Consider the following 25617-nt stretch of genomic DNA (forward strand, 5'->3'; position numbering starts at 1 on the left):
GAACTTCCCCTGAACTGCTGTGGCTGGCTGGTCAGACCTGGGCTTTCTGCTCAGTCTCATCTAGGTCGGGAGCGGCAGGTGAACCGCGTACGTGACGTTCATCAGTTTGCTTCTTCCCCTGCAGCTGCAATGCTGAGACTGCTGCCAAATCCCCCTCCAAGGGACAGTGTGATCTGAAGAAAGACGATCTCCCCCCTACGGAGGACAGCCAGCAACCCACAGCGATGTCCATGGCAACAGAGGCCTGGGAGGAGAAGCCAAGCAGTGAGACATCCAGCGACGCTCAACCTGCGGGGAATGTAAGGGAGAGAAAATCACCTCTCATCTTGTGCGTTTGTTTAGGATTTTTTCTTGTCAGAAGCTCTGAAGGATCCCTTTGCTATAGGAACTGGGCAGCCTGGGATCTGAAACCACACCGACTCCTATAAGCAGTTCAAGTCTGTTAGCAGGATTTCTAATGCCTTTTTTATTACAGTTAATGAGACAGGAGTCAGTTGTGTGCCCCTGCCGATCTGCCACTGCATCTCTTGCAGGCAGTTCAGCAATAACCCCTTGGTGGCTTTCGCTGTGCCACCAGCCCCCACTGCTGCACTGCCCAGAGGACCAGCCAGGCTCCTTCTTTAGTCCCCGCTTCATCCAGCCACTAACGTAGGTGAGGCCTTAAAGGCTGGAGTTCGTGAACCAGCAGCTCTGAGACGTTACCAGAACAGAAGCAACCTAGGTCAGATCCCTGGGGGACAGGCTCCGTCACTCCTTTAGGGCCTTAGCCAGGGCAGTGCTGTTCACCTCACGCTTATTTGACAGCTGTGATGCAGCCACCCCTGAGCCACTGCACTCACAGCTCCACCACCGCAGAGAGAGAGGGGTCCTTGCTGCTGGGACTGAGTAAGACGGAGGGACCTTAGGGGACAGATTTCTTTCTGATCATGTAGCAGAGCTGCATTTACAACCCCCCCGCTAATAATTGCCTTTTTCCTCCTTTGGAAACCAAAATCCAGTAGCTGCAAAGCAGACGTTGCTCTGACCACTGCGTTGCTCCCAACCCACTTGCCTTTCTTGCAGACCTCCAGTCCCGGCTGCCGCCGATCCAGCTCCGACATCGTCCATGAGAGCACGAGCGGCGCCAAGGCCCAGCGGGAGTGCCGGCTGCGGCCGCACTTCAGTGACCCCATGCCGACAGACTCGGTGAAGAGGAAGCAGCTGGAGCTGAAGATCGCGGCAGCAGCGCGGCAGCATGCGCAGAAGCGCCGGCAGGAGCGAGACTACGGTACCCACATTGTGCACTCTCAGGGGGATGGATGATGGGCCAGGTGCTGAGCCCTGCCGTGCTGGTGTAAATATGAAGTAACTCTACTGCCCTGTGGGGGGGAAGCAGGATTTAACCCCGGTGTGCAAGAAATCAGGATCTGCTCTGCTGTGTCTCTGTCCCTGCCTGACAGATGGCAGGGGGAGAGAGCCCAAATGAGTTCTCAGGTACGGGCACTGCAGGGATGACGGGCCCCGGGCTTCACCTGGGTGCCTTTACTTCTGCTTCCCACCCCCTAACTTTCCAGCAGCAAACAAGGAGGGGAGGCAGCCAGCAGCCCTGCTTTCATCAGGTCTCCCTGCCAGGGTTCGTGCTGCTCGTGGCTGTGCCACACTGAGCTCCCCGGGTGCGCTCCGTGCAGCTGGCGGTGCCTGTAATGGTTTCTGTCTCTTCTCAGGTCCCGTGGTAGCAAAAGCCAACCTCGGCCACGGCGGCAGCTTCGACGAGACTCGCCGCGCCCCACGTGGCTCCCTCCGCTCCCGGCACCACTGGAGCAACGTCAGCAGCCTGAGCACGGACAGCGGGATCGTCGGCGTGAACGACGTCCGCGATGACCTGGATCCCGGCGAGGCCGCCCGGACCAAGTCAGCAGAGGTGGAGCGGGCAGACAGCGGCATTGGGCAGACGTCGGCCAGGAAGTGGAGGAGCAGGGCATCCGAAACGCTGAGCTCCCTGCAGGCCTGGGAAGCCCACCGGCCCTGTACCGACTGTGGAGAAAGGGACCTCCCGGTGGAGACGGACGTGCAGAACTGCAATCAGCGGCGGGCCGACCTCTGCGAGAAGTGCCGCAAGCGCAGGACGGAGCGCAAGGAGTCTGTGCTGGAGTTTGTGAACACGGAGGCCAGTTACGGAGAGGACCTGCGCATCATCAAAGAGGAATTTTACCTCCCCATGCAAGCGGCTGGGCTGCTGAGTCAAGAGCAGCTCCTCGGCATCTTCAGCAACATTCAGGAGCTCATCGACCTCAACGAGAACTTCCTGGAGATCCTTCAGGAAGAGATCGATCAGGCCTTTGACCAGGTATGGTGCCTGCGTGCTCTGCAAGCAGACCGGGCAGGCAGGAATAGGTTTTGTATTAGGAAGGCAGCGCAGCTGGAGCCGGGGAACTGGGAGGTAGGACTCCTGGGTTCTGGTCACCTGCCCAGTCTCTCGCTCCCTCAGCTGTTGTAAACCAGTGATTTCAGTAGGTCTGTGCCAGGTCGTAGCTGCGGGCCTCACCCCTCCGCTGTGGTAACGCCACCAACTTCAGCGGGCCATCAGCCCTATATCCCACTAGCAGGACCTGTCTGTCCCATTACCAAAGTTAGCTGTAAGCCAGCCAGCTCGGACACTTGTAAGTGTGACCACGGGGGCACAGAGCTCAGCTTGGTCTGGCTACCAGAGGGGTGGGGGGGACCAAGCTTGCAGGCCACGCTCTTACCCAACCGTGAGCTGGCTTGGGGTTGCAGGTCATTGCAGCTTGCCTCTGGGCTGGCCGCAGGGCCGGGCAGCACAGGCTGCTCCCTGCTCCGGAGGCAATCTGCATGCACTTACAGCTCTGCGTGCCAGTTGCTTCTACTGATGCACTCTGCCTTGCACTTAAGACTCTCCTATCACAACAACGTAGTGGGCAGAGGGCAGAGAAATGTAAGTAAGTTTTTAGAACAGCAGACAGTTGCTGCAAAGGACACACAAACAGCTCCACGCCCTCCTTTCTTTGAGAAACCAAAACCCACTCGTTGCTTTATCAGTTTCACCAGGATGTTTGTTTGCTAGGAAACACATCCGTCCTCCCCTGTGAAACCCCGCATGTCAGGCTGAGCAACGCATCTCAGAAGCTGACAACCTTTCGTGCACCTGGCACAGTGAAGAGAGATGTGCACTGCGGTTGTGATGTCCCCCACGAATAATTTCTTGAGACAGTGGCTTCTACAACAGCTGTAGGTTTCCCTGCCTCCTCCTCCGTGTTACCCTTTGCAGTCAAAGCCCAGGATTGCATCAAAAAACCAGAGAAGTGCTCCCTCTCTTGCTGCTGAAACGAGTAGTAATTGCCGAGCGTGTCAGCATGCACCTCGACAAAGCTAAGAGCGTTGTGTGCCACCAGGTTCTCGTATTTCCAATTAGTCTGGAAGTTGAAGAGCAATTTACCATGAAATTTATTTTTCACTTAGGCACCAAAGTAGCCAGTAAGAGCACGTCTAAAGGAGATCCTGCTTCCCAGCCAGCCCAGTTGCTCAGAACAAGTGCAGAAGTTGCTAAGTGCCATGTCTGTTGCCTGAGTTACGTGCCTCCCCTGCCCGTTTGAACCTAAACCCTCTCTGTTAGTCTGCGCACTGCTGCATTACCCCTATGGCAGACCTGCTGGCCAGAAGCGCCCCAGAAAACCCTCCTGACTAGCAGGCTCACTCCAGCCTTCGAGCCCCTGCTCTGGTGAGCTGTCCGAGCCCGCAGAAGCGGAGAAGACATCTCTTTATGTGTAGAAGAGCAGGCATTAGAGCAGCTTTCCTTCCCTCCTCACACACTGCTCACCCCCAGACCTGCAGGGACTGCCTTTCCACCAGAAGGGGGGAGCCCAGTCGGTGTCCCGTTGGTCTGGCGCCCAGCAGACCCTGCGGTACGGCGATGCTGATAGGGCTGAATGCAGGCTGTGTGCTTGTGCCTCTCCCGAGCTAACCCAGCAGGGGCTGTGTTGCGTGCTTGCAGGGGGATGACGACCTGATGACCGTGTGCATCGGTGAAATATTTCTAGAGTTCGTCAACATGCTGCCAGCCTTCCAGACCTACTGTCTTCAGCAGTCCTCCTCCGTGAACATGCTCAATGCGCTGGAGAAGGAGAAAGAGCTGCTCAGGTGAGAGGAGGGCCGAGTGAGTGTTCTTTGGGGCTTTGAGGACAGAAGAGCACCAGGCTGAGGGCAAAGCCTTTGTCAGCTCAGCTAGATCCCAGTTTTGCTGCCAATGTTCTTCAGTGATGAGCTGCTCTGTCTTAGGGTGAGGAGCGTACTTCAGGCTCCCAAATATGTTCAGCCCTTGATATCTTCACTGAGGCAGTCTCTGTAGTTGGTCTCCAGCTGTATCCTGTATTTTGTGGTACCAGTGTTTGCCCACTGACCACGGGGCTGAACTTTCACTAAATAACGTCAAGCTGAGAGCAGCTCTCACCTGAGCGTGGTTTGGATTCCCGCTGGGGAAAGCCACTGCGTGAAGCGTGCATGACTTGAATCGTGTCCCATTCCTAGCCCCAGCCCGTTGGGCCAAGTTGGGCGAGTCACTTCTCTGTTTCCACTGCAACAGCTATAAAATGATGACGGTACCAAATTCCTGTTTAGAGAGCTTTGTAATCGAGTGATGAAAGGACCTGCAAATGTGTCTAATCTGATAAAAGCTGATGTGCCTGCCTCGGGCCTACCTCAGTGTGCGCCACGGAAAGATCACAGCCTCACTGCTCTACAGTGATTTCTTAGGAGACTGCTAGGATGTTACGTGATAGTGTTCCAGGCCCCTTTTTTTCTGAACACAGCTGCAGAAATGGTTAATTTTTGACAGGACAGAATTCACAAGGCTATTAAAACCGGGTGGGGGGGGGGGGGGCGGGCAGGGGCTGCAGTGCTCAGCAGCTGTCAGCACCCCCCTGTTCGTTTGCATTTAGGATTGCAGCATCTGCTGGCAAAACAGCCGCCGTTTCATTCCCTCTCCTTAAATCCCTGCAGGATATTCCTCAACGTGTCCCAGAATGATAATACGGCACTGCGACGGATGAACCTGCGCTCCTTTCTGATGGCCCCGCTGCAGAGGGTCACCAAGTACCCTCTGCTGCTCAGCAGAATCATCAAGGCCACCACCGAGTACCACCCAGACCACGGCAGCCTGCGGGAGGCCAAGAGCCGCATCGAGTCCCACCTGGAGCACATCAACATGAAAACCAAGCAGGAGGGGAACACGTGGACCCTCCGCTCCTTTCGCCAGGACAGCAAGAAGAAGAGGGAAGTCATCAACATCGAAATGAGAGAAACCGCCCTCAAAACGGTGGGATGGCTGCGGGAGGAAACACGCTTTGTGATGGAGGGGGCTCTGCAGCTGGCCCAGCCCCCCGACGGCCAGTGGGTGAAGAAAGGCAGCAAGACCCTCAAGTTCCAAAACATGCAGGTCCTCCTGCTGGTCAACATGAAGCGCGTGTCCGAGTCCAGCCTGGAGCTGGCTGAGCCAGGGCCCGTGAAGGACGCCGTGCTGGTGCTCATCAGGGACAAAAACAACGGCAAGTTCCATTTGCTCAGGGAGCCCTTGAGGCTGAGTAATTGCATCGTCTCCACCGATCCCGACTGTGACGACACTTTTGAACTCATTGAGATCAGGCGGGAGGCGTTTGTGTTCCGGGACAGCGACCGGGCACGGACTCACCACTGGTTCAGGCAGATCAGGCGCTACTCGAGGGAGCTGGGCTCCTGGAAGAAGCGGCGCAACGCGCTGCCCAACATCATGATCAGCACCCCTCACACCCGGCCCTGAGTCCTGCGCGGGCAGCACGCGGGGAGGCTCGGCCTGGGAGCCTCGGCGGCTTCAACTTGCTCCGCTCCGTGGACGACACAGAAAGGAGCCTGACCCAGGACGACTTGTAGCTCCTGCCCAGCAGCACTGGAACCGAGTGTTACGGCCTAATCCTCGTCTCCAGCCTCAGGACTCCCGTCCTGCTTGTGGCTGATGGACCTGCACGGAGGGGCTGCTCTTGAGGAGCAGGCCCCTGGAAGAAAATACTGAGTTTTACTTGTTAATATTGCACTGCGGGAGAATGATGTGTGATGCTTGCATTTGCATGGATTCTGTTGAAAGCCAGTCTCGACAACATGAGAGAGGTTTCCACCATTGACTATATTTCATCAGCATTAGGTAAAGTCAGGGTTAAAATTAGGTGCAGTATTATGCAGCAGAGGGGGAAAGTTGGAGAAAATGTTTTCCACCACTACTCCCCTAAGGACTATATTTCATTTTTCACCTTTGTATGTTCTGTCAAAATACTTGTTAAAAAAGAAAGGTCTTTCATCTTTAATCCAAATCAAGTATGTATCAGTTTGCTCAGATTCAGCTGCATGCACACAGCAAACAAAAAAAGAAATCAGACAAGAATAAAAGGAATTCTTGCTTTCTCACACATGCACCCCAAATACGTCTAGAACCTGTGGACGAGCAGTATGCCCCCACTGGAAGTCTGTTATTTAACCGACTTAGAGACTGGAACGTAGCACTGCATCTGAAATGTCTCAGAAATGTATGTAAATATATCTCTGCTACCACTAATAGGGAACTTAAGATGCAATTATTTAAATGATGTAATCTAGTGTATTTCAAAATTTAATTGAAAGGAACAATTTACATTGTACTGTAGAGTAACATAAAAGGTTTTAATAATTAAGTTTCAATGACTTTAGGTGGGTATTTTTTTTTCAAATATTTGGGTAAATTTGTTTTCTGGAGTAGATGTTTCATTTAGTGCGAGTGGCATTCAGGGGAACAATGTGGCTATGTCTGTTCTTTGGATCCCCTGAACAGAATTCAGGGGGTAGTCCTAATGAAACTGGGAGAATGGTGCAGCCCTGCTACCCTTAATTATCACCGGACAACAATTGGCTGGCACAAAATGTTATGTCCTGGCTGCAGTCCCGCCAGGGCAGGGCAGGCCCCAGCGCAGGAGAAGCCAGAGCTGAAACTGAGACCACAAAGCGCTCCCCTGTAAGGCCCGGCCTCTCTCAGCTCCTCAGCAGCAAAATTACTTGAAGCCGAACAATGGTAGAAAGGCAGAAAGGTTCTAACCTTTTCAGCCTGACATTCCCACTGCCTGTGGCCTTGTGATTACAAGTTCAGCAAAATGTCATGCCGTGACTTACGCAGCAAAGGCCAGATTACAGGCCAAGAGGCTAAATTAAAGGAGCCTGAATTTTGGTTGGCGGATCTCAGAGAACAATCTGTAAACGTTCACTGAGATCATCCCTGGGGTAAAGACAAAACCAGTCAGTACTAATCACTGTCAACAAAACATTTCTGTTACAGGAGGATCCACGCTGGGAACGTATTTGTGTATTTCTCCAGAGATCAGCTAGCACCAGCGAGCCCACAGACGAAGGCAGACAGAGGCAGACCTTTGCGGAGGTAGCCCTAGTCCTGTAAGGTCACCGCCAACCCAACACCAAACCGCATCCCCGTTCTTTGTCCCTCTGCCACAGCAGCTGGGGCTTGTTATATGCTGCTCCAGACACCGAGTCAGACACGGTCAGTGCAACGTGCTTACTGGCTGCATTTCCTCGTCATCTTCAGTGCTTCATTTTGTCCTTGAGGAAGCAGGAGTTTCCGCATCATCTGGAGGCTTTGCAAGCACGTACCCAAGACGAGGGTGGCAGCACACAGCTGAGCGCCGCAGCGAGCGGCAGCTGGCAAAATGCCTGCCAGGGCAGCCGCCTGGCTCCCTTGAGTGGCTCGGAGTCCCCCCAGCTATTTCTGGTTGTTAGACAACAAATTGTTTGTTCCCCAAAATACGCACTGAACGGCCAGAGAATAGCACAGATAGCTTTTATGATTTGTTGTTTTTCAAATGAATTGTCACATAAGCAGAGAAGCTGCTGGAGGAAGATTTCTCTGAGGCTCTCCTGACAGCTCCGCATCTAGCAGCCTTCCAGCTCCTCTCCCACGACAGGCACAAAGCAACAACTTGTCGCACCTTCCTTTTCTCTCCCAGATCAAAAGGGCGCAGCTGCCTTCTCTTCATTCCCTCCAATGGCAGTCGTGTTAAGAGAAGACATAAGCACAGTAACCTAATAATTTATCCAAACAGCAAGTGGCTTTCACAGCCACAGAAAGCTGCTCCTTTCTGGGAAGTTTTCGATTACTTTCCAGCGCTATGGTTTTCACCACTCCAATTCACAATCAAAACCAGCCGCGAACTGTTTGCACAGTCGTACCTTTATATCGAGATATCTCCAGTCACCCTGGCTGTTCCAAAAGGTTAGAGAACAATAAGTAGATGTAAGAGGTCTACGTTTTAGCATCAATCTTGCATTTGGATGATTGTTCAGTTTTTCAGGGTTCTTCTAGGTATCACAGGAAACACCTGCCAGCTAGGCTGGTAGCAAACAGGGCCTATTTCCTCTGAACCAGGCAAACTCCCCCAAAGAAGGTCCGTAAATAATTGCCCTCTGTTGAGTTACAAACAGGACGTGTACTCGGTGCTGTAGCCCTGTCCTAAAAAACCCGCGGCCAGGGAGCAGTACAAGCTCTTTGATCTGGGCCAGCCTGCTATGGCAAGCGACAGACTGATTGTGGAACCTGTCAGACTAGGCAGAGGCTGTGTTTTGAATGTTATTTATCTTTTACGTATCCAGTGTGTACTCAGCTGCTTGCCTGCTTTGAAATTACAGGTGTTGAAAGGGAGCACAAGCACAGAACGATCCCTCTGGCCCTGCGAGCACTGGTGCTGTGGGGTGAGCCTGCACAGGAAGGGGGAGCGGTGTCAGCACACTAACGAGGCAGTAAGTTTCCATAATCCTCAGGCACCTTTCCGAACCTGGATGATCCCTCTCCTGGGAAGTTCCAGGTCCTTCAGTATCACACGTACACGTCTTACTTGACAGCCCTAGAGTTTAGCTTCGTTGTATTTTTCCATTTCTGATTAACCTGACAAAATGCTGTTGTAACCCATGGCACTTGGGAACAGGTTTGTCTACAAGCCCAGGAAGTAATTATTTGTTCCAAACTGGCCTTCATGGGCTCTACAGTATTTTTACACCTCTTAGAATTCATAAATGACAATACTAAAAATTAATGACTGACAATACTAAGGTTACTTTTCAAGACTCCTTCCAACTGCACTTACCTTGCTAGTATGTGCAGGCCAGAAGGAAGACGCCCTCTCTGAAGTACTACGTTAGGGGAAAAAAATAAGAAAGTCAACTGGTCACTTATCAGGAAGGGAAAAAAAAAAAAAGCGGCAGTCTTTCTCATAGAGTTTCCGCAGTTTTTAGCTCAAAAGGCTAAAAAAAAGGACAACACCAGTGAGATCAGGTACCAAAGGAAGGAAAATCCATTTTAAGAGTCAGCATGTTGGGTGGGACAGCCTGAGAAAACGTGGGGAGATGAAGAGCAAATGCTTTAGGAAGCAGAGATATCTGCTTTAGGGAACAAATAGAGATCTTCCCTTCTATAGTGAAAGAAAACATGCAGTGGTACTGACAGAAGACCCTAGCAGAGACAGAGGCTTGCTGTTATCCCTCGGAGCATTGAGCCACAGAAGTGAATCTGATGAGACCCTCCCCACAGTTGACAGGGGACACACATTTGGGGTGGAGGTCATCCAACAGGTGCTGGAGGAATGCTATTTTGGCTGGGAAATTCAGGTCCAGTTCTGGAACACAGGTATGGGATCAGCAGTTACAGGCCGTGGCTTTGATAGGGCAGGGCCTGCAGCCAGAGTTGGTTCGGTCAGGTTTGTGCTGTCAAAGCTACCGGGGCTAAATCCTCTGGTACAGTCATGGCTGTCCTTAAGAGAAGTGAGGTTTGTCACGGGTCTCCGCGATGTGATCTGGAATGCATCTGAAAGGGAACACCAGCTTTGGTCTGGCAGCAAGAAGCTATTGTAGCTGTCACTGGAGACAGGGACTGACCTCAGCACATCCTAAATCCTGTGAAAAAAAAGCTCTGAGATGATCTCATGTTTCCTGCCTGCGGGGAACTTCAGTCATTTGATCATTTGATGCACATGAAAATATTACGGAGCTAAAGTCCCAGGAAGCCAGATCTCCAGAAGGTGAGTCTGGGAATCTTGCACCGTCTCTTGCACTCGTCCCCAGCATCCTCAAAAGGAAGAGAATTCAACTCTTCTAGCACCACGTCCAAGATAGCCCTTCAGGGCTCATGTATCAGGCAGCTGTAACGACTGTCTTTTGGGGATGTCAGCCTTGGCTCCTCATAAATGTATGCTGGAAATCAGCTGAGATTCATCTGCAATCAGGCTGAATTCTTCCAACTTACAATTAGAAAAGCTGGGAACCAAAAGCAACAGCCTGGCAGAGATCAGATACACATCTCAGTATCACTGTTGAGTCCCCTTCTGTCACTACTGGGAATGTGACAGAGCAAAAAGTCATACCAAAGTCAGGCAGGCAAAGGAATTGCCTTGTTTCTCACGGAGACTGCTGCAGAATATCAATTTGACTGGAGATGTACAGGCAATAAAAAAATAAAGTTTTGAGAATACCACCGCACAGTTTAGGGATTCCAGGTAATTCCTAAGGCACTCATTAGAAGAAGAAGAAAAAAAAAAACAGCACCGTCTCCTTCAGGAAGCTGAAGGCAGTCCTCTGAGGAAAACCCTTCTCCACCATGGATGGAAAACTTGAGCGACAGGGACACGGAGGGTCCTCTTCAACAGAGAGTGAAGAATCCTGACGAGGAATCAGAAGACAGGCAGAGAACATCCTCCAGCGCTGATCTCTGCTCAGGCCTGATTTGGAGCAGTTATATAGTTAGTTAGTAGTAGGCTCTAGGTGCATTGGCAGCAATGAATGTAACGATAATTAGCACCCCTTCAGCCCAAACTTTGCTCTAGCACTACCTCTACCAGCGCAGGCTTCGTATGCCTGGAAGAAATTTCCAGCTGCCTGGGAGAAGACCCAGGCTGCAAGCCAGCCTTCCAGGGAAGGTGCCCCGCATAGGAGCAGACAAAGGAACCTTGTTCCAGCGGTGGTGGAGCCCCAGGCGCTGGGTTCGAACCCGTCCTCCCAGCACAGGAACCTCCCTTGTGATGCCAGTCACGTCCTGGGGGGACCGTCACGAGATGTCTCTCTGGGTGCTGCGGGAGGGCTGGCAGATGAGGGTGGGGAGCCTGGAGGTCACAAGGCAGTCACACACACGTCAGATCCCACGGTCTGGAGCAGCCGAAACACGTGAAGAGCACGAGGCCTTTATAGCCCGAGGTCCTTCCTCAGGTCCTTCCTTCACCGGGGGTGAAGGATCAAATTTTTTCTCCCCCTTAGGCTTTCTGCAGCACCTTTACAGTTGCCAGCAGCCTGATGTGGTCAGCAGATTGCACAGCAGCTGGCGGGAGCTGCACAGGGCCCTGGTGCAGACCGGGAGAAGGGCAGACAGCTCCCCCTGCCAGGGCAGGAGCCAGCAGGCTTCCCGGAGAGCAGGCAGCACACTTACAGGCTTCAGGGTCTTACATTTTCCCCAACAGAAGCAGTTCAGACATTTGTACACCCACAGTGTGAAGGTGCAGGTGAACGAGCGGTGTGACAAACAGCGTGCTCCCCCTTCTCTCAAGAAAGGGCTGGTTTTAGGACAGTCATGTTCCCCTCAGGCAGGGCAGTCCTCCAGCGGTGGCTGCCCAGAGAACGCCCCAAGTGACGCAGTTTGAAGTGACAACAAACACAGGCAGAAAAACCTGCAAGGAGAAAAGCATCTTCAGATAATTCGTGCCTGACCCACGTGCACAGGAGACGCTGCACTGTAAAGGACAGCTCCTTGCAGACTCAAACCCTCGCTTAATGACGCTCCATGGATTGATTCAGCAGGCTCTGAACAGCCCCCACACTGCAGCACAGGGGCGCCACATCCCCCAGCAGCAGACAGTGCTTTAATGAGGGGAGATGGACTGCTGGCGGGTAGCGGAGGTCAGGATCCACAGGCAGACCCCAGGAGTCGTCCATCTGTGTTTACTTTCAGCTCTTGTTAATTGCCTTGGCATGTAACGACCTTACCAGCTGAAAAACGGGAGCGAGGCTCTACAGCACCGGAGTCATCACTCTGCAGTAAAAGGCAGGCACGTTATTTGCCCAGACAGAAAATCCTCGGCAATCCTAACAGAACTGGAAGCAGTTAAGTTACTGCAAGAAGAAACGCGGACAGTTTACCAGGTAGTGTTACAGCTCAGTGAACGTACAGCTGGCACCGCAGGTAGAGAGGAAGGAGCCTCCCTCCGCGTGCTGGCACAGCGTGTGCAGCACTGCGTGGTGAACCAGGCTGGGAGCAAGCGCCGCTGAAAAACAGGGGTTGTTTCAGCTAGATCAGCTCCTTAATCCAGTTCACTGCACAAAGACGTGCGCTGGCACCAGCAAAGGGCAGTCTGGAGGTGATAACGCCCCTTAACAATCGCCAGCTTAAAGAGGTTGCTGGATTTGGGCTGCGGTTTGTCAATCCCAGCAGCAGAGGCAGTTAAACAACCACCCCGAGGTCTGCGTGGCATCCTGTGCCACCGCGCTGCTCGCCCGTTTCCTGACTGCTTTCAGGTCAGCACTCGCGTTGATCTGCAGGGATGGAACAGGCAGTGCTATAAATAAAGAACAGTTAATCAACTATTTGAGTGCCCTTTTTACTGAGGCAAAGAAGACACAGAGAAATGACGTCAAGATGGGGGAAAAAAAGCTGCGCGTGAATACAAAGACGATCCAAAAGAGCACTCCCTGGAACACACTTGGGGCTGAAGTGCTTCACAGAAGAGCTGTGCTGGCCGTTGAGTCAGACTCTCCAGTGCTCCTGCACTGACTCACCCCCTCCCCGCCGCCAGCAGTGTTCAATACCAAACAGGAGTTACTCGTTTAGAGTTCAAACATCTGATCCATTATGAGCCACCGAGCTTCTGCAGCCTTCAGAGCTCTCTCCTTGCCGCTTCCCACCGGCTACCTGCTCTGACACCCCTGGGAAAGGGAAGGGTCAGAGAAGAGCCCTAATTAAATCTGATTCTTCCCTTCTTTCCTCTGCTCCCGCCTGTGAGACAGAAAGACAACTTATTTAGGACCAGGGCAATGCGCAGATTCACCATCAAGGCCAGGAGGTCCTACGGGCTCTCTGTCCAGAGGAAGCTGCAGAAAGATGCGCGCTCCCAGCTCTCCCTGATGCAGCTTAGGCAGAAAGCTTGCCGGTTCCTTTTCCCTTCCCCAGACTTGGGAATACACTACACAGCCTGCCCCTTGCAAATAACGCTTCTCCAGAGGAGGCCACCAGGCTCTCCCCAACCTTAGAAACAGGGAAGAACAAGAGCTTTCCTAGACACCCTAGAGGAACACAACACTGGGGTGTCCCCTTCTCAGGCACTTGCACTTCGCGGTGCCTTGGCCAGGAAGATGCCACAACTTGCACGTTTCGTAAGCCCTAAGAGACTTGCTCTTCCAGTCATCCCTCCTCCAGTATCGTATCTGCATGCCCACACCCGTGGCACAGCACTGCTGCCTCTCACCAGCTACAAGAAACCACATCAGATACAAGAGCTGGCAGCCCTAGGATCTGCTGAGAAGCTTCGTTAAGCACACGGGATCCCACGCCAGGAAGCAGACCTGCTGCGTGACCAAATGCATCCAGAGCCCCCTGGACACGAGCCAGCACACAGCCGTAAGGCACACGTGTCCTGCAACCAGAAACCTGCCACACGGCCTCACGCCCCAGCCCCGCGTGGCAGGAGTCCTCCGACCTGAGAGACGCCGGACCGATGCTGAGGAAACCTCTCCAATTTCCCTGCTCCCCCCCGTTTCCTGTGTGACCTTGGTCTGCAAAGCCCCGTCTCGGAGCCTCAGGGCGTTGTTTCACGAGCATTTGGTTTTGGCAGTAAACTGGCTCAAGTTCCTTCCTTCCTCCCACCTCCACAGGGGTTAAGTGAGAAAGAAGCAAACAGCGGCAGAGGGTAAGAACAAAGAGCTACTTTAAAACCTGGCCTCCGTGCCAAGGGGCTCAGGAAGCTACACCCTCATTTTCTTCAGCTGTGATGGAGGGATAATATTGTCTGCCTCTGCTACGTGACAGACGCCACAATGGATGAGGGCAAACATTAAATGTAAGATGCTCTGAAGATGAACCTTGCCGCATCTTGGATGCGGTATTAATAAATTCCTTCATAGCTCTCCATTTTAACTTGTTATACAAGTAAAACAAAACAAACAAACAAAAAAACAACACAAAAACAAGCTAACAAACAAAACACACAAAACTATCCAATCTATTTGCAGCTTGACTCATGCTCCACGTGACGCTGGTGAGAGCGCTCCATTTAGCAGCGTACCACCAATGTTGGCAATTACATTATTTTCTAGGTGCGGTTGAAGGCTGAGTTAGGGTATTTCAGATGAAGCTCCCAGGAAGGGAAGCAAATAACATCAGATAATCAGACAACAGGCAGAGTTACCAAACGGCCAAAATCAAAAAACATCTTTTATTGGCCAAAGTAACCAAGAAACCATTTTCTTCCAATAAACAAAATAAAAACTTAACTGAAACAACGGGCAATATTTATCAACAAAATGGAACACTAATAAGCCCCACATAAGCTTGATTGTTCACGTTCATCCTCTGGAAATATTCCTCCTCCTAAACAAGTGAGCTTTTCCTCCTTTACCCTAGTGTACCACCTGAAGCAGTAAGGAAACGGAAAGACTCCAAGTCATTTAGGACAAGAGAACAAACGCACAGGGAGGTATGAACCTGTCCATTTACATGAACAGAAGAGGCTGTGGGTATCTGCAAATATCTTACATGCAAAGTATTTGAAGCTAACAATTTCCCCTCTTTTGGGGGATACAAAGATTTTACTACATGAACTATCATTTCTCTTTTTAATCCCAGGAAACAGGTACAGTTGTGGCCTATATAGGTTGTTAAAACTCAAATGCTACCTGCGGTTTGTCAGTTAACACTCCTCTAGTCATAAACTTTGCTAGTTCAAAAGAAAAAAAAAAATCTTACACAGAGTTCTTAAGGTGATTGTGTTAAAACTCAACATTTACTCGTGTTGGGAAATCAAACAGCAGTCAGGGGAAGCAGGTATTTAAGAAAACCTTGCACTCACTGATAGCAGGTATCTTGGAGGGAAAAAAAAAATAAAAGAGAACAACGTGCCCAGGTGCAGTACACCGGTTCCAAGGGGGGACACGTTAACTGAAACCATTAAACAGAGCTGGTTAATAAACAGTTATGCAGATCTGTTCAACTTAAGCAGGCGAGCATTTAATAAACAACAAAAAAAGAAAAAAAACAGTGTCTAAAAAAAACCATAGATATTTACAGTTCTTTTTAAACGTGGTATGTATCTGCACCAAGCTGCACGCCGATCACACACCTTCACAGGCGTGTGAGCAGCAGCAGCTGGAGCACGGAACTGCCAGGGCAGTGAAACACCACCACGGAACCAGTGGGAATTTCAGCTCGGGGAGGTACTGCCTCTACTGCTGCTGTGCACAGAACAGCAACGTGTTTTGACGGAGGAATTTCAGCGGAAACAGAGAGCCTGCTGCACTAACCTAGCCATGATTTTACAAAACATTTTGAGATCTAACACCCGTACTACACCTTTTGTAAGAAAATAGAGAGCAGCTTTCAGCTGCGGTTCTTCTAAACTACGGTAGGAAGGCTTTGCTAGCACGCCTCCTAGCTTGGCAACCATCTGAGGTAATCGATGATGCTGTTAAAACGAGCACCCTTCATTTCTCTCCAGCCACGCCGCCTGTCGCCTCCTTATTGAGTCCTCTGATTGACAGGTCATAAACCACTTCCTCAATTTTCTTGACGTCGTATTTCAGGCCATCGTAACGCTTCCTCAGGGAGTCGTTCTTCAGGTTGAGGAGGCGGAAGCCGGAATCCAGCTCGTTGATAAACGTTGAGATACGGAGAGGGCGAGAATAGTCACCGGCCGTGACGCTGTTCACTGCCAGCCTGGCCTACGAGAGGAAGGAGAACATCAGAGGGATCTACCCAGATCACTTCACTCTTCCCATCAGTTACTTCACCAAACGAAGCAGGGTTGTTACAGGTAGTCAGCTAAATTATATTCACATCTACCTGACCGGAGCCCTGAATTTTCAATCCAGTGACTACTTTAAAACTTAAAATATCAGGGAGGAACAACTCTGGCATACAGACAAGCCTTTCGCTAGAAGTTCAGACTAAGGTGTTCCAAACCGTAACTTATATGAACAACTTCAGAATGGATAATGTGTTTTTTAAATTTTTTTTAAGGTCACTTTCAACCCAAATGTATGCATGAATATCTTCCTTACCAGCTCACTGGCAAGAGTTAACACACCAGAAAGGTAGTCTTCAATGTCCAGGTGAAAGCCCCTCTCTCGATCAGCTTCAACTAAGATAAAAAACAGGGTGGCAATCGGGTGATACTGAACACGAGCAAAACCAGCAGGTTGAACTTGCATTTGTTCATCTGAGCTAATCTGAAATATCAAATTTATGAAATACTACTGCAAAATAAAAGTCACCCTTCTCCTGTATATGATACAATTACTGCTTCTTCGCAGCATTTTGATTTAGCATCTTATACATCCTCAGCTGCACACGCAAAAAGCTATCTAACAGAATAACTGAATTTACATTAATATACAGGAATGATGTCTGGAGTCCTTTTTTTTTTAAAAAAAGAAATACTTTCCTGATTTTTTTCAAATCCTTTGCTCTGGGAGGCAACAATTCTCTTGCAGTATAAAAACCCGTTTTCCCCTCTTTTTAAATACCAAAGACAAAAGGTGAGAAAAGTAAGCTGTCATCATTTTATTCCTCTTTTGGTAGACTAGGCAATGTGCACGAGTACCTTTCATTAACGAAGAACTAATTAATGCATAAATATTTTTGTCACATTAATTTTTCTGATTCCCACCCTCTAAAAGGAACTGTTGTTTATGTAATAAAATCCAATACCAGGTAAGTTTTGGAACCCATTTCTTGGGAAGATAAGCTCTGCTGTTCCCCTGTGCGCCTCTGCAAGCTACAACATCTGAACGTTTCACAAGCACTTTCTCTCCAGTTACAGTAACTTACTCCCCAGTATTTCTGCAACAGCTTCCCGGGTCACTAATGTTTCTGACTCCAAGTAGACTACAAACGCTGCCAGAAACACCAACCGCTGAAGCACAAACCTCCAGTGCTCATGGAATCTGTTGGAAAAAACACCAAGTCAAGGATAAAAAAAAAGAAAAGAAAAAGTAACATCTATTACTGGACAGCGGGGCAACGAGCATTTTAGATGTCTGCAGTAGATATCAATTATGTTTTTCACCTTTACACATAGCCCTTTGCAATATTTTTGGCTCATCAAAACTACGCCAGCTTAAAATCAGCTCCTCAGCAGCCCAGCACGTCAGATTTGAACTGACAAGATTCTTGCTCCTTGGTTTGTTCTTGCTAGACACTGTCCCCTTCTGGCGGCAAATAAAATATACGGGTGACGACTTCACTTGGAATCTGCAGTATCAACCAGCCATTTCAAGACAGACTTAGAGCTGGTTTCAGAAATACCCCCAACCTAACGACTTAAATTAACAGAGCAAATGTTAAACAGCCTTTTACAGACAGAAAATGCTCTGCTTTCAGAAATACAGGCTGCTCCAATAGAACACCAATTTCTTATGTTTTCCGTTCAGTGAAAAAGGAAAAAATAAAGGGAGAAGAGCTTGAGCAAAAGCATTTTTAAATGGTGCTGATAAAAATTCACGCTTCTCTACTGCTGGTTACTTTTCAAACAGAAAGAAATATTGGGCTCGTAAACCTTTAAATTACTCTTCCAAAGCAACGGTGCCAAACACGCCTAGGCAGCGCTCACATCCGTGCCTGGCTGTGTGTGCTGCACACCTGTAATACTGATCAGCGGGAAACTTCGTCTTCAGAGATTCCATCTGCGTTCGTACTGTACCGAAGTGTTCTCGAGCCTTCTGACATTTCTTTGGTACTGGAAGAGAAACAGCGCAACGTTCAGTGCTTGACAAGGAGCAAGGATCTGTAAACAGAGAGCTCTCTAAAACAGGCAGCATTGCTTACGCTCCTTTAAACACGCTGCTCCCTTTTGGCCACGGCAGGCTACAGGCATTCAGGTTGATCTGAGAAGAATTCCTAGTTCCACCTCGAGTCACGGGCAGGTAACACTCCTGGGTTCTGGGCTGCCTGACGTACGCCGTTCCCAGTTTCGAACCCGAGACAAGACACCCCAGTGTTATCACTGCTAACCGTGACTAATTGCTGCTGCTATACAACTTAACCCATGGACGAAGGCTCCATTTTGTGGTGGGTTCTGACAGGAGAAAACAGCGGGAGGATCGCTGGGAGGATCACACAGGCTGGAGATACCAACGGACAGCCCAGCTCAGGAAGGGCAGGGGCTGCGCGGGCCCTACTGGGGCTGCCAAGGGGGGGCGAGACAACCCGGAGGGTTAGCACCAAAAGCTGCAGCCAGGCCACAAGCGGGCAGGCGACTTGCCGTCAGCAACCCAAGGAAAAGGAACTGCTCCCGCTCCGTTTTAAAATCTTGCAGTGCTCTTTTATTGTATTTGAATGAACTGGGCTTCAGCCTGCCCGACGTACGTCGGATCTCCGCACGGACGCGGTCTCCCGGCCTCGCACCACACACTGCCACCTCCCGCTTACTGACCCCAACTACGGGCACGCCGCACCATCGGGAACAGACCCATCGGGTCCGTGCTCCTTCGCCGCAGCTGCTCAAAACTGGAAGCGAAAGAAACGGCTGACCCCAGGGCTGCACGCTGAGCGTCGCTGCCCAGCACAGGCAGGAGCAGCCAGCACGGAAAGGCGCTGCCTGCGGGGAGGGCGCTGCCCCCCCCCCCGTCAGAGAGGTCAGGTGTAAAGCTCAGGGAGAGCAAGTTCAGCCAAGAGGCATCTCAAGTCCCTGGAGAACAGGGAAAAGCAACTGTGTGCTACAAGGTATTCGATGCCAACCAGCCATACAGGAAATTGCCCTCTCAAACCTCCAACTATCGCAAAGTTGTATGGACGCTGAGCAGCGCTACGCTACCGGAACATCAAGGTGTAGTCAAAGCAGATGACACCTGACAAGCGCTATTTTCTCCACAGCGATCTTTGTTACTTGCCATTCCATCCCTTGCTACAAAGCTTTACCAAAGCCATTACTGACTCGGTGAGTGAAATACCTGACAAGCTGACAGCTCGTTACCGCGAGTTAACTCCTGGCCTACTGAGCCTGCATTCGTCATCTGTGATAGCGCAAGAACGGGAAGCTGAGCGTTCTCCTTTTTGGCAGTTTAACTGTCTCGCATCCTTGCTCAGAGCCTGCAAATTCCAGGACCTGCTCTCTCCCTGACTTAAAAAAAGTAAAAGAGGAAAACACACCGAGCCAGGCACAGGTCTCTGCTACTAAACGTTGTAAAACCATGCCTAAAGTTGACACCCATGCAAGGCAACTGCCACGCTCCCTACGATTTTACTGAGTTCAAAAAATCAGCACAGGCCTGATGAAGCGAGCCAAGCAGCAGAGGCCAGCCCCGTGACGCCGCCCGTCGCTGGCGGAACCCCAGGCCTCCAGCGGGAGGTCAGGCTGGTGAGCGACCACCCGCCCTGTGGGTGGGCGAAGCGGCAGGCGAGGGGCTTCTCCTTGTACTCACCTCTGGCTGCGGGCCCCCCACGCCTCGCCCCTTCCCAAAGTGCTCCCGAGAGCTCCCAGGGAGGGCAGGGCGGCGAGGCCCGGGTGTGCGCTGGGCCTGAGGCGGGGAGCTGGGCGCGGGGGGAGGGAGCTGAGGGGGGCTGAGGGCAGGGAGGGGGGCAGGGCGGGGGGCTGAGGGGAGGGCAGCAGGGCAGGGCAGGGCCCCCCCTTCCCCGCACTCACTGTGCTGGAAGCCGGCCCCCTGGTGCACGCCCTGCAGCAGCGTCAGGATCTCGCGGGCCGTCTGCTCCAGCGCCTGCACGACCTTGCGGATCTCCTGCGGGCACAGCGCGGCGTCAGCCTGCTCCCCCCCCCGGCCCCCGGCCCCCGGCCCCCGGCCCGGTCCCGGCGCCCACCTCCCGCACGTCCTGGTCGGCCGTCAGCACGCCCTGCAGCGCCACGAACATGGCGCTCACCGACATGGCGCCCGCCGCCTCGGGGGCCTCGCCGCCGCCGGGCTGCCCCGCGCACCGCCTGAGCGCCGGGGAGACGGGGGGGGGGGAGGCAGGGCCCCGCCCGCCCCGCTGCGTTGCTAGGCGACGCCGCGCGCTGTTGCTAAGTGATAGCGCCCCCGCCGTTCTGCGCATGCGCGCAAGCTATCGGGGGTGGGGGGGGGAGGAGTAGTTCCGGCGGCTGTGGGGAGGCGGACAAGATGGCGGCGGCGGCCGAGGCCGGGGCCGCGTCGGCGTCCTCGTTCCTGTCCCTGGAGCCGCGGGCGCGGCGCCGCGTCCCCCAGAAGGCGCGGCGGGACCGCAAGCGGCGGGCGGAGGAGGTGAGGGGGCTCTGCGGTCGGGTGGGGTGAGGCGGGGGGCGGCCGGGCATGGCCTGGTCCGGCCTGGTCCGGCCGGGCCCGCCCCGCGGTGCTGGGCCCTGCCCTGAGGCCGGCTGTGCCCGCAGGAGCCGCTGCAGCCGGGCGTGGTGTACGTGGGGCACCTGCCGCGAGGGATCTGCGAGCCGCAGCTCCGCGAGTACTTCGGGCAGTTCGGCACCGTCACGCGGCTCCGCCTCTCCCGCAGCAAGAAGGTGAGCCCCGCCGCGCCCCCCTCCCTTCTCCTCCCCTCCGTCCGCCTGTCTGTCTGTCTGTCCGTCCGTCTGTCCGTCCGTCCGTCCGTCCTGCAGCGCCTTCGGCAGCCCCGCGGGGCCCTGCCCGCTCCCCGTGCTCTACGCGCACCGCGTGGAGCCTCGGTGCAGTCCCGGGAGCGGGCGGAGGGGGGCTCCGCGCTATCGCGTCGTGCCCTGAAAATGAAACTCGGAAATTGCGTCCGAGGCTGACAGATAGCACGTGAGTCTCCGGGCCGCAAGTGAGCGGTCTTAACGACGCGTTAGGTTTTGCGACCCTTCGTCCGTAAGTAAATATCCGAAGGTGAGAAGTGCCGGAAAGCACTAATCCAAGGTAGGTCACAAATTGTCGTGGAGGAGGCTCCATGTTAGCTTCCTTGTTGCTTTGTGCTCCACAAACTTAACTTCTCCTCGCGTCTGGGTGTACCATCGTGTTCTAATATTGCTGTATGAACGTAGTAGCAGCCACAGCAATGCGTGGCGCTTTTTTTAACGTATAGATATCGATGAACAGACAGTTTCATACATGGGCGTATGTTAAGGAACGCTATCTGACCAACTTAGGACTAAATCTGGTGCTTTTCCTGGCCTCACAGAACTCTGTGACAGTACTTGCCGTTAGCGTATCGAAGCAGCATTTCAGCTCTCTCTCTGCCCTTGCTTGCAGACAGGAGGCAGTAAAGGCTATGGATTTATAGAGTTTGAATCTGACGATGTGGCTAAGATTGTTGCGGACACAATGAACAACTACCTGTTTTCAGAAAGACTGCTGAAGTGTAAGTATAAACTGAGCTGTCCGTTATCTAATGCAAAAGCAAATTCATGCATATTAATATCTTTTTGAACTACGGGGGGAATCTCGTCTCTTTATGAAGTTTTGGCCCAACATGATTCTCTGTGGGACTGAGCTGTTCTTGCTTTTCTTTACGTGTAGAGAATATCCTCAGCAGCCCTTTTTTCCTACTGGTTTTTACTTTATATTGCTCGTGCTCATTGTGTAGCACAAAGGCTCAGCCAGGGGTGGGGTCTGCTGTAGAGCCGTTTCCTTTAATGTGGGAATTTTTTCACTTGTAACTGTTGCAGCTGCTGTCCGTGTAGTTAGACATAAGGCTTTTTTTTTGGCTAAAGATGCAGGAAACAAGCAAGTTTCTCAGGCATCGCTTTGTAAAGGAACATGAGTTGGTATGACCGCTCGTATTCCTTTGCATCAGTTTTTGCACGTCAGGTTTCTGTGACTCTTTTCTGGGTGTAAGTGAAAAAGCGTTCTGTTCCTCCTTTGTCTTACCGCCGAGCATTTAGTTACTTTCCATCTTCTGTGCTTGTGAAATGCTGTGGTAGCGTTCTGCTGTAGCAGTGGGTGATGTTACAGCGGGCCCGCAGGGCGTTACGTGAGCGGGTTAGGTGACAGGAGCAGCTGGGCTATAACCTGGTGTCCTGTGCTGACGATACAGGTCAGTTCATGCCTCCTGAGAAGGTCCACGAGGATCTCTTCAAAAACAGCGAGAGGATGTTTCGGAAGCCTTCTCAGCCAGCAGTCAGGCGGTACAACAAGATCCGTTCCCTCGCCGAGAAGGCCAAGATGGCAAAGCGACTGCTGCAGAAGGAGAACCGCCTGCGGAAGCGGCTGGCTGAGAGGGGGATCAAATACAGCTTCCCGGGATTTGTAAGTTTGGGATCGTTTTGACAAGCGTTCTATGAAAAGTTGTTTTTAAGGATGTGCTAAATAGAAGAAAATCATGTCTCACATGGAACTGGTCTGAGACCTGGAGTAACACCGAGGCCTAAGCATGCCAAGAGCTGTGTAGAAGCTCCTCAGTATTACAGCGTAGCGCTCCGTATGTGTGGGTTTACTTTTAGAGGAGGAAACCAGGAACAGCAAAAGGGAGAAGTTCCTTTTTCCTGTTGCTGTAAACAGTCGGAGGGTATCCCATGTTTTTAATATTTGTCTGTGGGTCACGGAAGGGCTTTTCCCAAGCCCTGTGCTGTGGGGGGGGGTGATTGCTGTGGGAACACTTCAGTAGTTACAAAGCAGAGAAGTCTGTGTGCTGCTAGGTGACTCTTTACGTCTTCACCTGGGAAGTTTGTAGTGATTCGCCTGACCTGTCTCGCTTCCTAGGCTGCGCAGGGGCCTCTCGTGAAGAAAAGGAAAGTGAAGAAGTCCAAGTCAAAACTGAGCGTTTCCTTGAGCAGCCAGGTAAGACCAAACAGACCTGGCGGTGCCCAGCACTGCAACCGCTCGCCCTGGGGCAGGTGTCTCGGGTCTGCAGCTGTTTCTTCCTAGCCACTTCAGTGCCCCAAACTCGGGTATTGCTTTCCTTTGAGAGATTTTTGTGACAGAAGCGCCTCTTTTGAGGAGGATGAACACATTTGAAAGGAAGAAGGTGGTTGGACCCACTCCCTTCCTTATCCTCTTGCGGTATTCAGCAGCAAAGGCTTCTGCCCAGTGTGCTGTTACTTGACTAGTGGAGCTTGCCTCGAGGTTGCCCAGGCAACAGCCTGCTGTCAGCCTCTGCTGCTCGGCGCTAGCCCAATGCCAGCCTCTGTTGCCAAAATGAAAGTGAGCAGTGAATACGATCTAATGCTGCGTACTCCCACTTACATACTCTGGCGTCCCTCCTCTCTTGTGCTCTCTTGTCGTGGTTTTCCAGTCTTTGAAAGTTAATGCCAACGAAAACTGGCAGTAGGATGAAGGGAAAGATCGGGTCATTGGGACTGAGATTTGGGATGCTGACAGTCTGAAAGGCCTGTAAGGCATTAACGTGTTTATTTCGTCACTTTTTGGTTTAATAATTTATTTAATATGTTCTGATTCCCTTTTTGGGGACAGGGCTGGTTGTGAGGGGGACAGGGCAACTTGCACATTCGGTCAACCGAGTTCTGAGAAATGACTGAGATGTTGAAACTGGAATATTTCGGCTCGGCTGTGGGCTCAGGTATGGCATTTTTGTATGCCGTTCTCAACTATACTGAGGTTTTTTTCCTGACTGTTTCGGTCTCGGATTTTTGAGTACTTTGAGTCAGGAAATAAGTTCCGAAAACCAATCGGTGTAATGATACGTTAGAAAACATTTAGTTTTCACATCTACTCTTTTGGAGATGGCACTTGTAGTTTGAAGAAATCCTGTCCAAAGATAATTACGAAAGCAAAACAATTTTCCCTAATACATGGAAGTTCTGCAGGAGAGCTGGACCGAGGAGCCTTGTGGTACCACAGAGGCCCCAACAACTTTTTCTGGCAGATGCTTTGCTTTGCAGTGAATCGTGTTTTTCTGATCTCTTCAGGATCCTACTCCAGTCTGTACTCCTACAGTGCTTGAGCGCCGGAAAGCTCACCGAGCGGATGATGACGCAGAGGACAACGAAATAACTGTCAAGCTGCCCCCCGCAAGCGTTAAAAAACCTGTGCAGAGACCAAAGAAACGGCAAAGAAAAGAACCGAACCTGAAGAAAGAGAAATAGACGTAAAATTCTGGTGGCTGTAGCAAAGCTCTCCTTCCTCAACTCAAACACGGGCGAGGTGGAACTTGTGCCCTGGCTCAGTTTGTCTCACTAGGCTATTTCAGCCTCTCACGGGCAGGGAACGCGTTCACAAACGGTTCCCCTCCTGTTTAGCCACCGGGGAGCTACAGTCTTCTCTGCCTGCGAAGATTTTCTTGATTTTTTTGCACTCGCGAGTGCTAGCGCTCCGACATGCCTACGGTTGTGCCAGAACCTTCGGCTCGTTCTGGGCTGTGTCTCCAGCACCCCCTGTTTTGAAAGAACATGTGAGGCTGTCCGTTCTCATCCTGCTGATGGGGTCTGTATTTTATACTTACTGATGACGGCTTATAAAATACAGTTTTTAACCATTGCTAGTTGTACTGGCTCTTGGTAGCGCCTCCCTTTAACTGAATGTCTGTGCTCTACGTGAGCTCTCACATAATTACACAATTAGAAGGGGGGAGGTGGTTGGTTTTAGAACCTTGCCCCCCATTTAGAAGGGGGGAGGGTGGTGAGAAGGGACGGAGGAAGATGGCTGTCTCAAGGTTCTTGTTCCGTTCCCTGTACAGGCAAAAGATCCTTGTTTGAGAGCGTACCCCGCTGTTGAGAATGTCGCTGTTCTGGAGGCGTAGCCGGAGTCAAAGCTGTGCTTTCATTCCCCGCACACTCCTGTAAAGGGCCGCTCGCTCTGCAGCAGCTCCAGGCTTGCACCTGCCGATGTACCTTTACCTCTGGGCTGACTGGGCAGAGGGAACTCGCTAATTCTCTGGGGTTTTAGTTGCTGTAAATGTGCTGTTGTCTGGGTCAGAAAACATTCAAGTACCCTAAAAGCCTGGCTGTCCTTAGAGGGACTTCTTGCTTAACACTGGGGAGGAGCAAATGGCGATGGCTATCTATGTACAGCTGCTCTCAGCTTGAGGAAGGCTCTTTGAGAAGGTGCATCCTTAAGCAGAGCAGCCTGGGCTGTCCTTGAGGCCCCACAGCATCTCCTTGTGTGTAAGTTTCACTGCCTGAGTAAAACAAGGATATCTTCCGCTTCAGGGGGCGACAAGCTCACCGCAATACCCTCGCGAGCCTCTGGGTGGGTGAGCCAGGAACAGGAAGGCAGGTCGCTGCCCCTAGCGGTAGAGCTTTTCGTTGTGCAGTGGGATGTGTTCCTGCCCCACCTTAGTCTGCCGTAGCTGACTGGAAACTCCTCAGGCTGACGTCGTGACCGGAGGGATGACCTGCATGCCTACTGCCAGCCTCTTGCCCAGCTGTCCTTCACTTGCTGGAGTTGGTGTGGAAGCTGGAGATGCGTTTAGAAAACTTCCTGCAACAGGCATTTTTCTCAAGCTTTTTTTGTGGGAAGATGCTACAGAACGCACGTCGAGGGCGT

General features: G+C 51.8%; 3 protein-coding genes across 12 annotated transcripts in view; 2 read left to right on the forward strand and 1 right to left on the reverse strand.

Moving 5' to 3' along the window:
- Window positions 1-15264, forward strand: part of LOC121072161 — a 49252-nt gene extending 33988 nt beyond the window's left edge. For 4 of the 8 annotated variants that reach the window (XR_005821037.1, XR_005821041.1, XR_005821038.1 and 1 more), the window contains 7 exons: window positions 125-299; window positions 1063-1267; window positions 1704-2326; window positions 3989-4134; window positions 4993-6545; window positions 7325-7423; window positions 8686-15264. Coding sequence is in view for 1 of the 8 variants with exons in the window: in XM_040561456.1 (XP_040417390.1) it covers window positions 125-299; window positions 1063-1267; window positions 1704-2326; window positions 3989-4134; window positions 4993-5788 (1945 nt within the window). In the remaining 7 variants the exon portion in view is untranslated. Of the gene's footprint in view, window positions 1-124; window positions 300-1062; window positions 1268-1703; window positions 2327-3988; window positions 4135-4992; window positions 7300-7324 lie in introns of those variants that run through there. The other 4 variants (XR_005821039.1, XR_005821040.1, XR_005821043.1 and 1 more) reach the window with 4 other exon arrangements.
- Window positions 14444-20196, reverse strand: TSN (translin). 3 transcript variants are annotated; one of them, XM_040561457.1, is made up of 6 exons: window positions 20057-20196; window positions 19884-19977; window positions 17882-17978; window positions 17072-17187; window positions 16303-16382; window positions 14444-15963 (listed from the first exon to the last, which is right to left on the reverse strand). In XM_040561457.1, the coding sequence occupies exons 1-6, from the start codon at window positions 20120-20122 to the stop codon at window positions 15727-15729; spliced, it is 690 nt and encodes a 229-aa protein (XP_040417391.1). In that variant the 5' UTR covers window positions 20123-20196; the 3' UTR covers window positions 14444-15726. The 3 variants fall into 3 exon arrangements, with proteins under 3 accessions (XP_040417391.1, XP_040417392.1, XP_040417393.1); XM_040561458.1 differs by having other exon boundaries at window positions 20117-20169; XM_040561459.1 differs by lacking the exons at window positions 19884-19977; window positions 20057-20196 and adding an exon at window positions 18068-18317.
- A 101-nt stretch (window positions 20197-20297) lies between these two features.
- On the forward strand, window positions 20298-24609 carry NIFK (nucleolar protein interacting with the FHA domain of MKI67). Its single transcript, XM_040561460.1, is given in 7 exon segments — window positions 20298-20472; window positions 20598-20723; window positions 21427-21535; window positions 22211-22422; window positions 22876-22953; window positions 24042-24192; window positions 24195-24609. Coding segments are annotated over 7 exon segments (843 nt in total). The 5' UTR covers window positions 20298-20352; the 3' UTR covers window positions 24242-24609.
- Window positions 24610-25617: the final 1008 nt, after the last annotated feature.

Source organism: Cygnus olor, chromosome 6 (assembly GCF_009769625.2).
Source record: "Cygnus olor isolate bCygOlo1 chromosome 6, bCygOlo1.pri.v2, whole genome shotgun sequence".
NCBI classification, from domain to species: domain Eukaryota; kingdom Metazoa; phylum Chordata; class Aves; order Anseriformes; family Anatidae; genus Cygnus; species Cygnus olor.

What these genes read in the sequence shown, in the direction of transcription:
- TSN (XM_040561457.1), bottom strand. Translation starts at nt 20,122, where the DNA reads ATGTCGGTGAGCGCCATGTTCGTGGCGCTGCAGGGCGTGCTGACGGCC. An exon ending in CCGACCAGGACGTGCGGGAG is followed by an intron (nt 19,978 to 20,056) that starts GTGGGCGCCGGG and finishes CTGTGCCCGCAG; the next exon opens with GAGATCCGCAAGGTCGTGCA. An exon ending in GGGGGCCGGCTTCCAGCACA is followed by an intron (nt 17,979 to 19,883) that starts GTGAGTGCGGGG and finishes TTTCTCTTCCAG; the next exon opens with TACCAAAGAAATGTCAGAAG.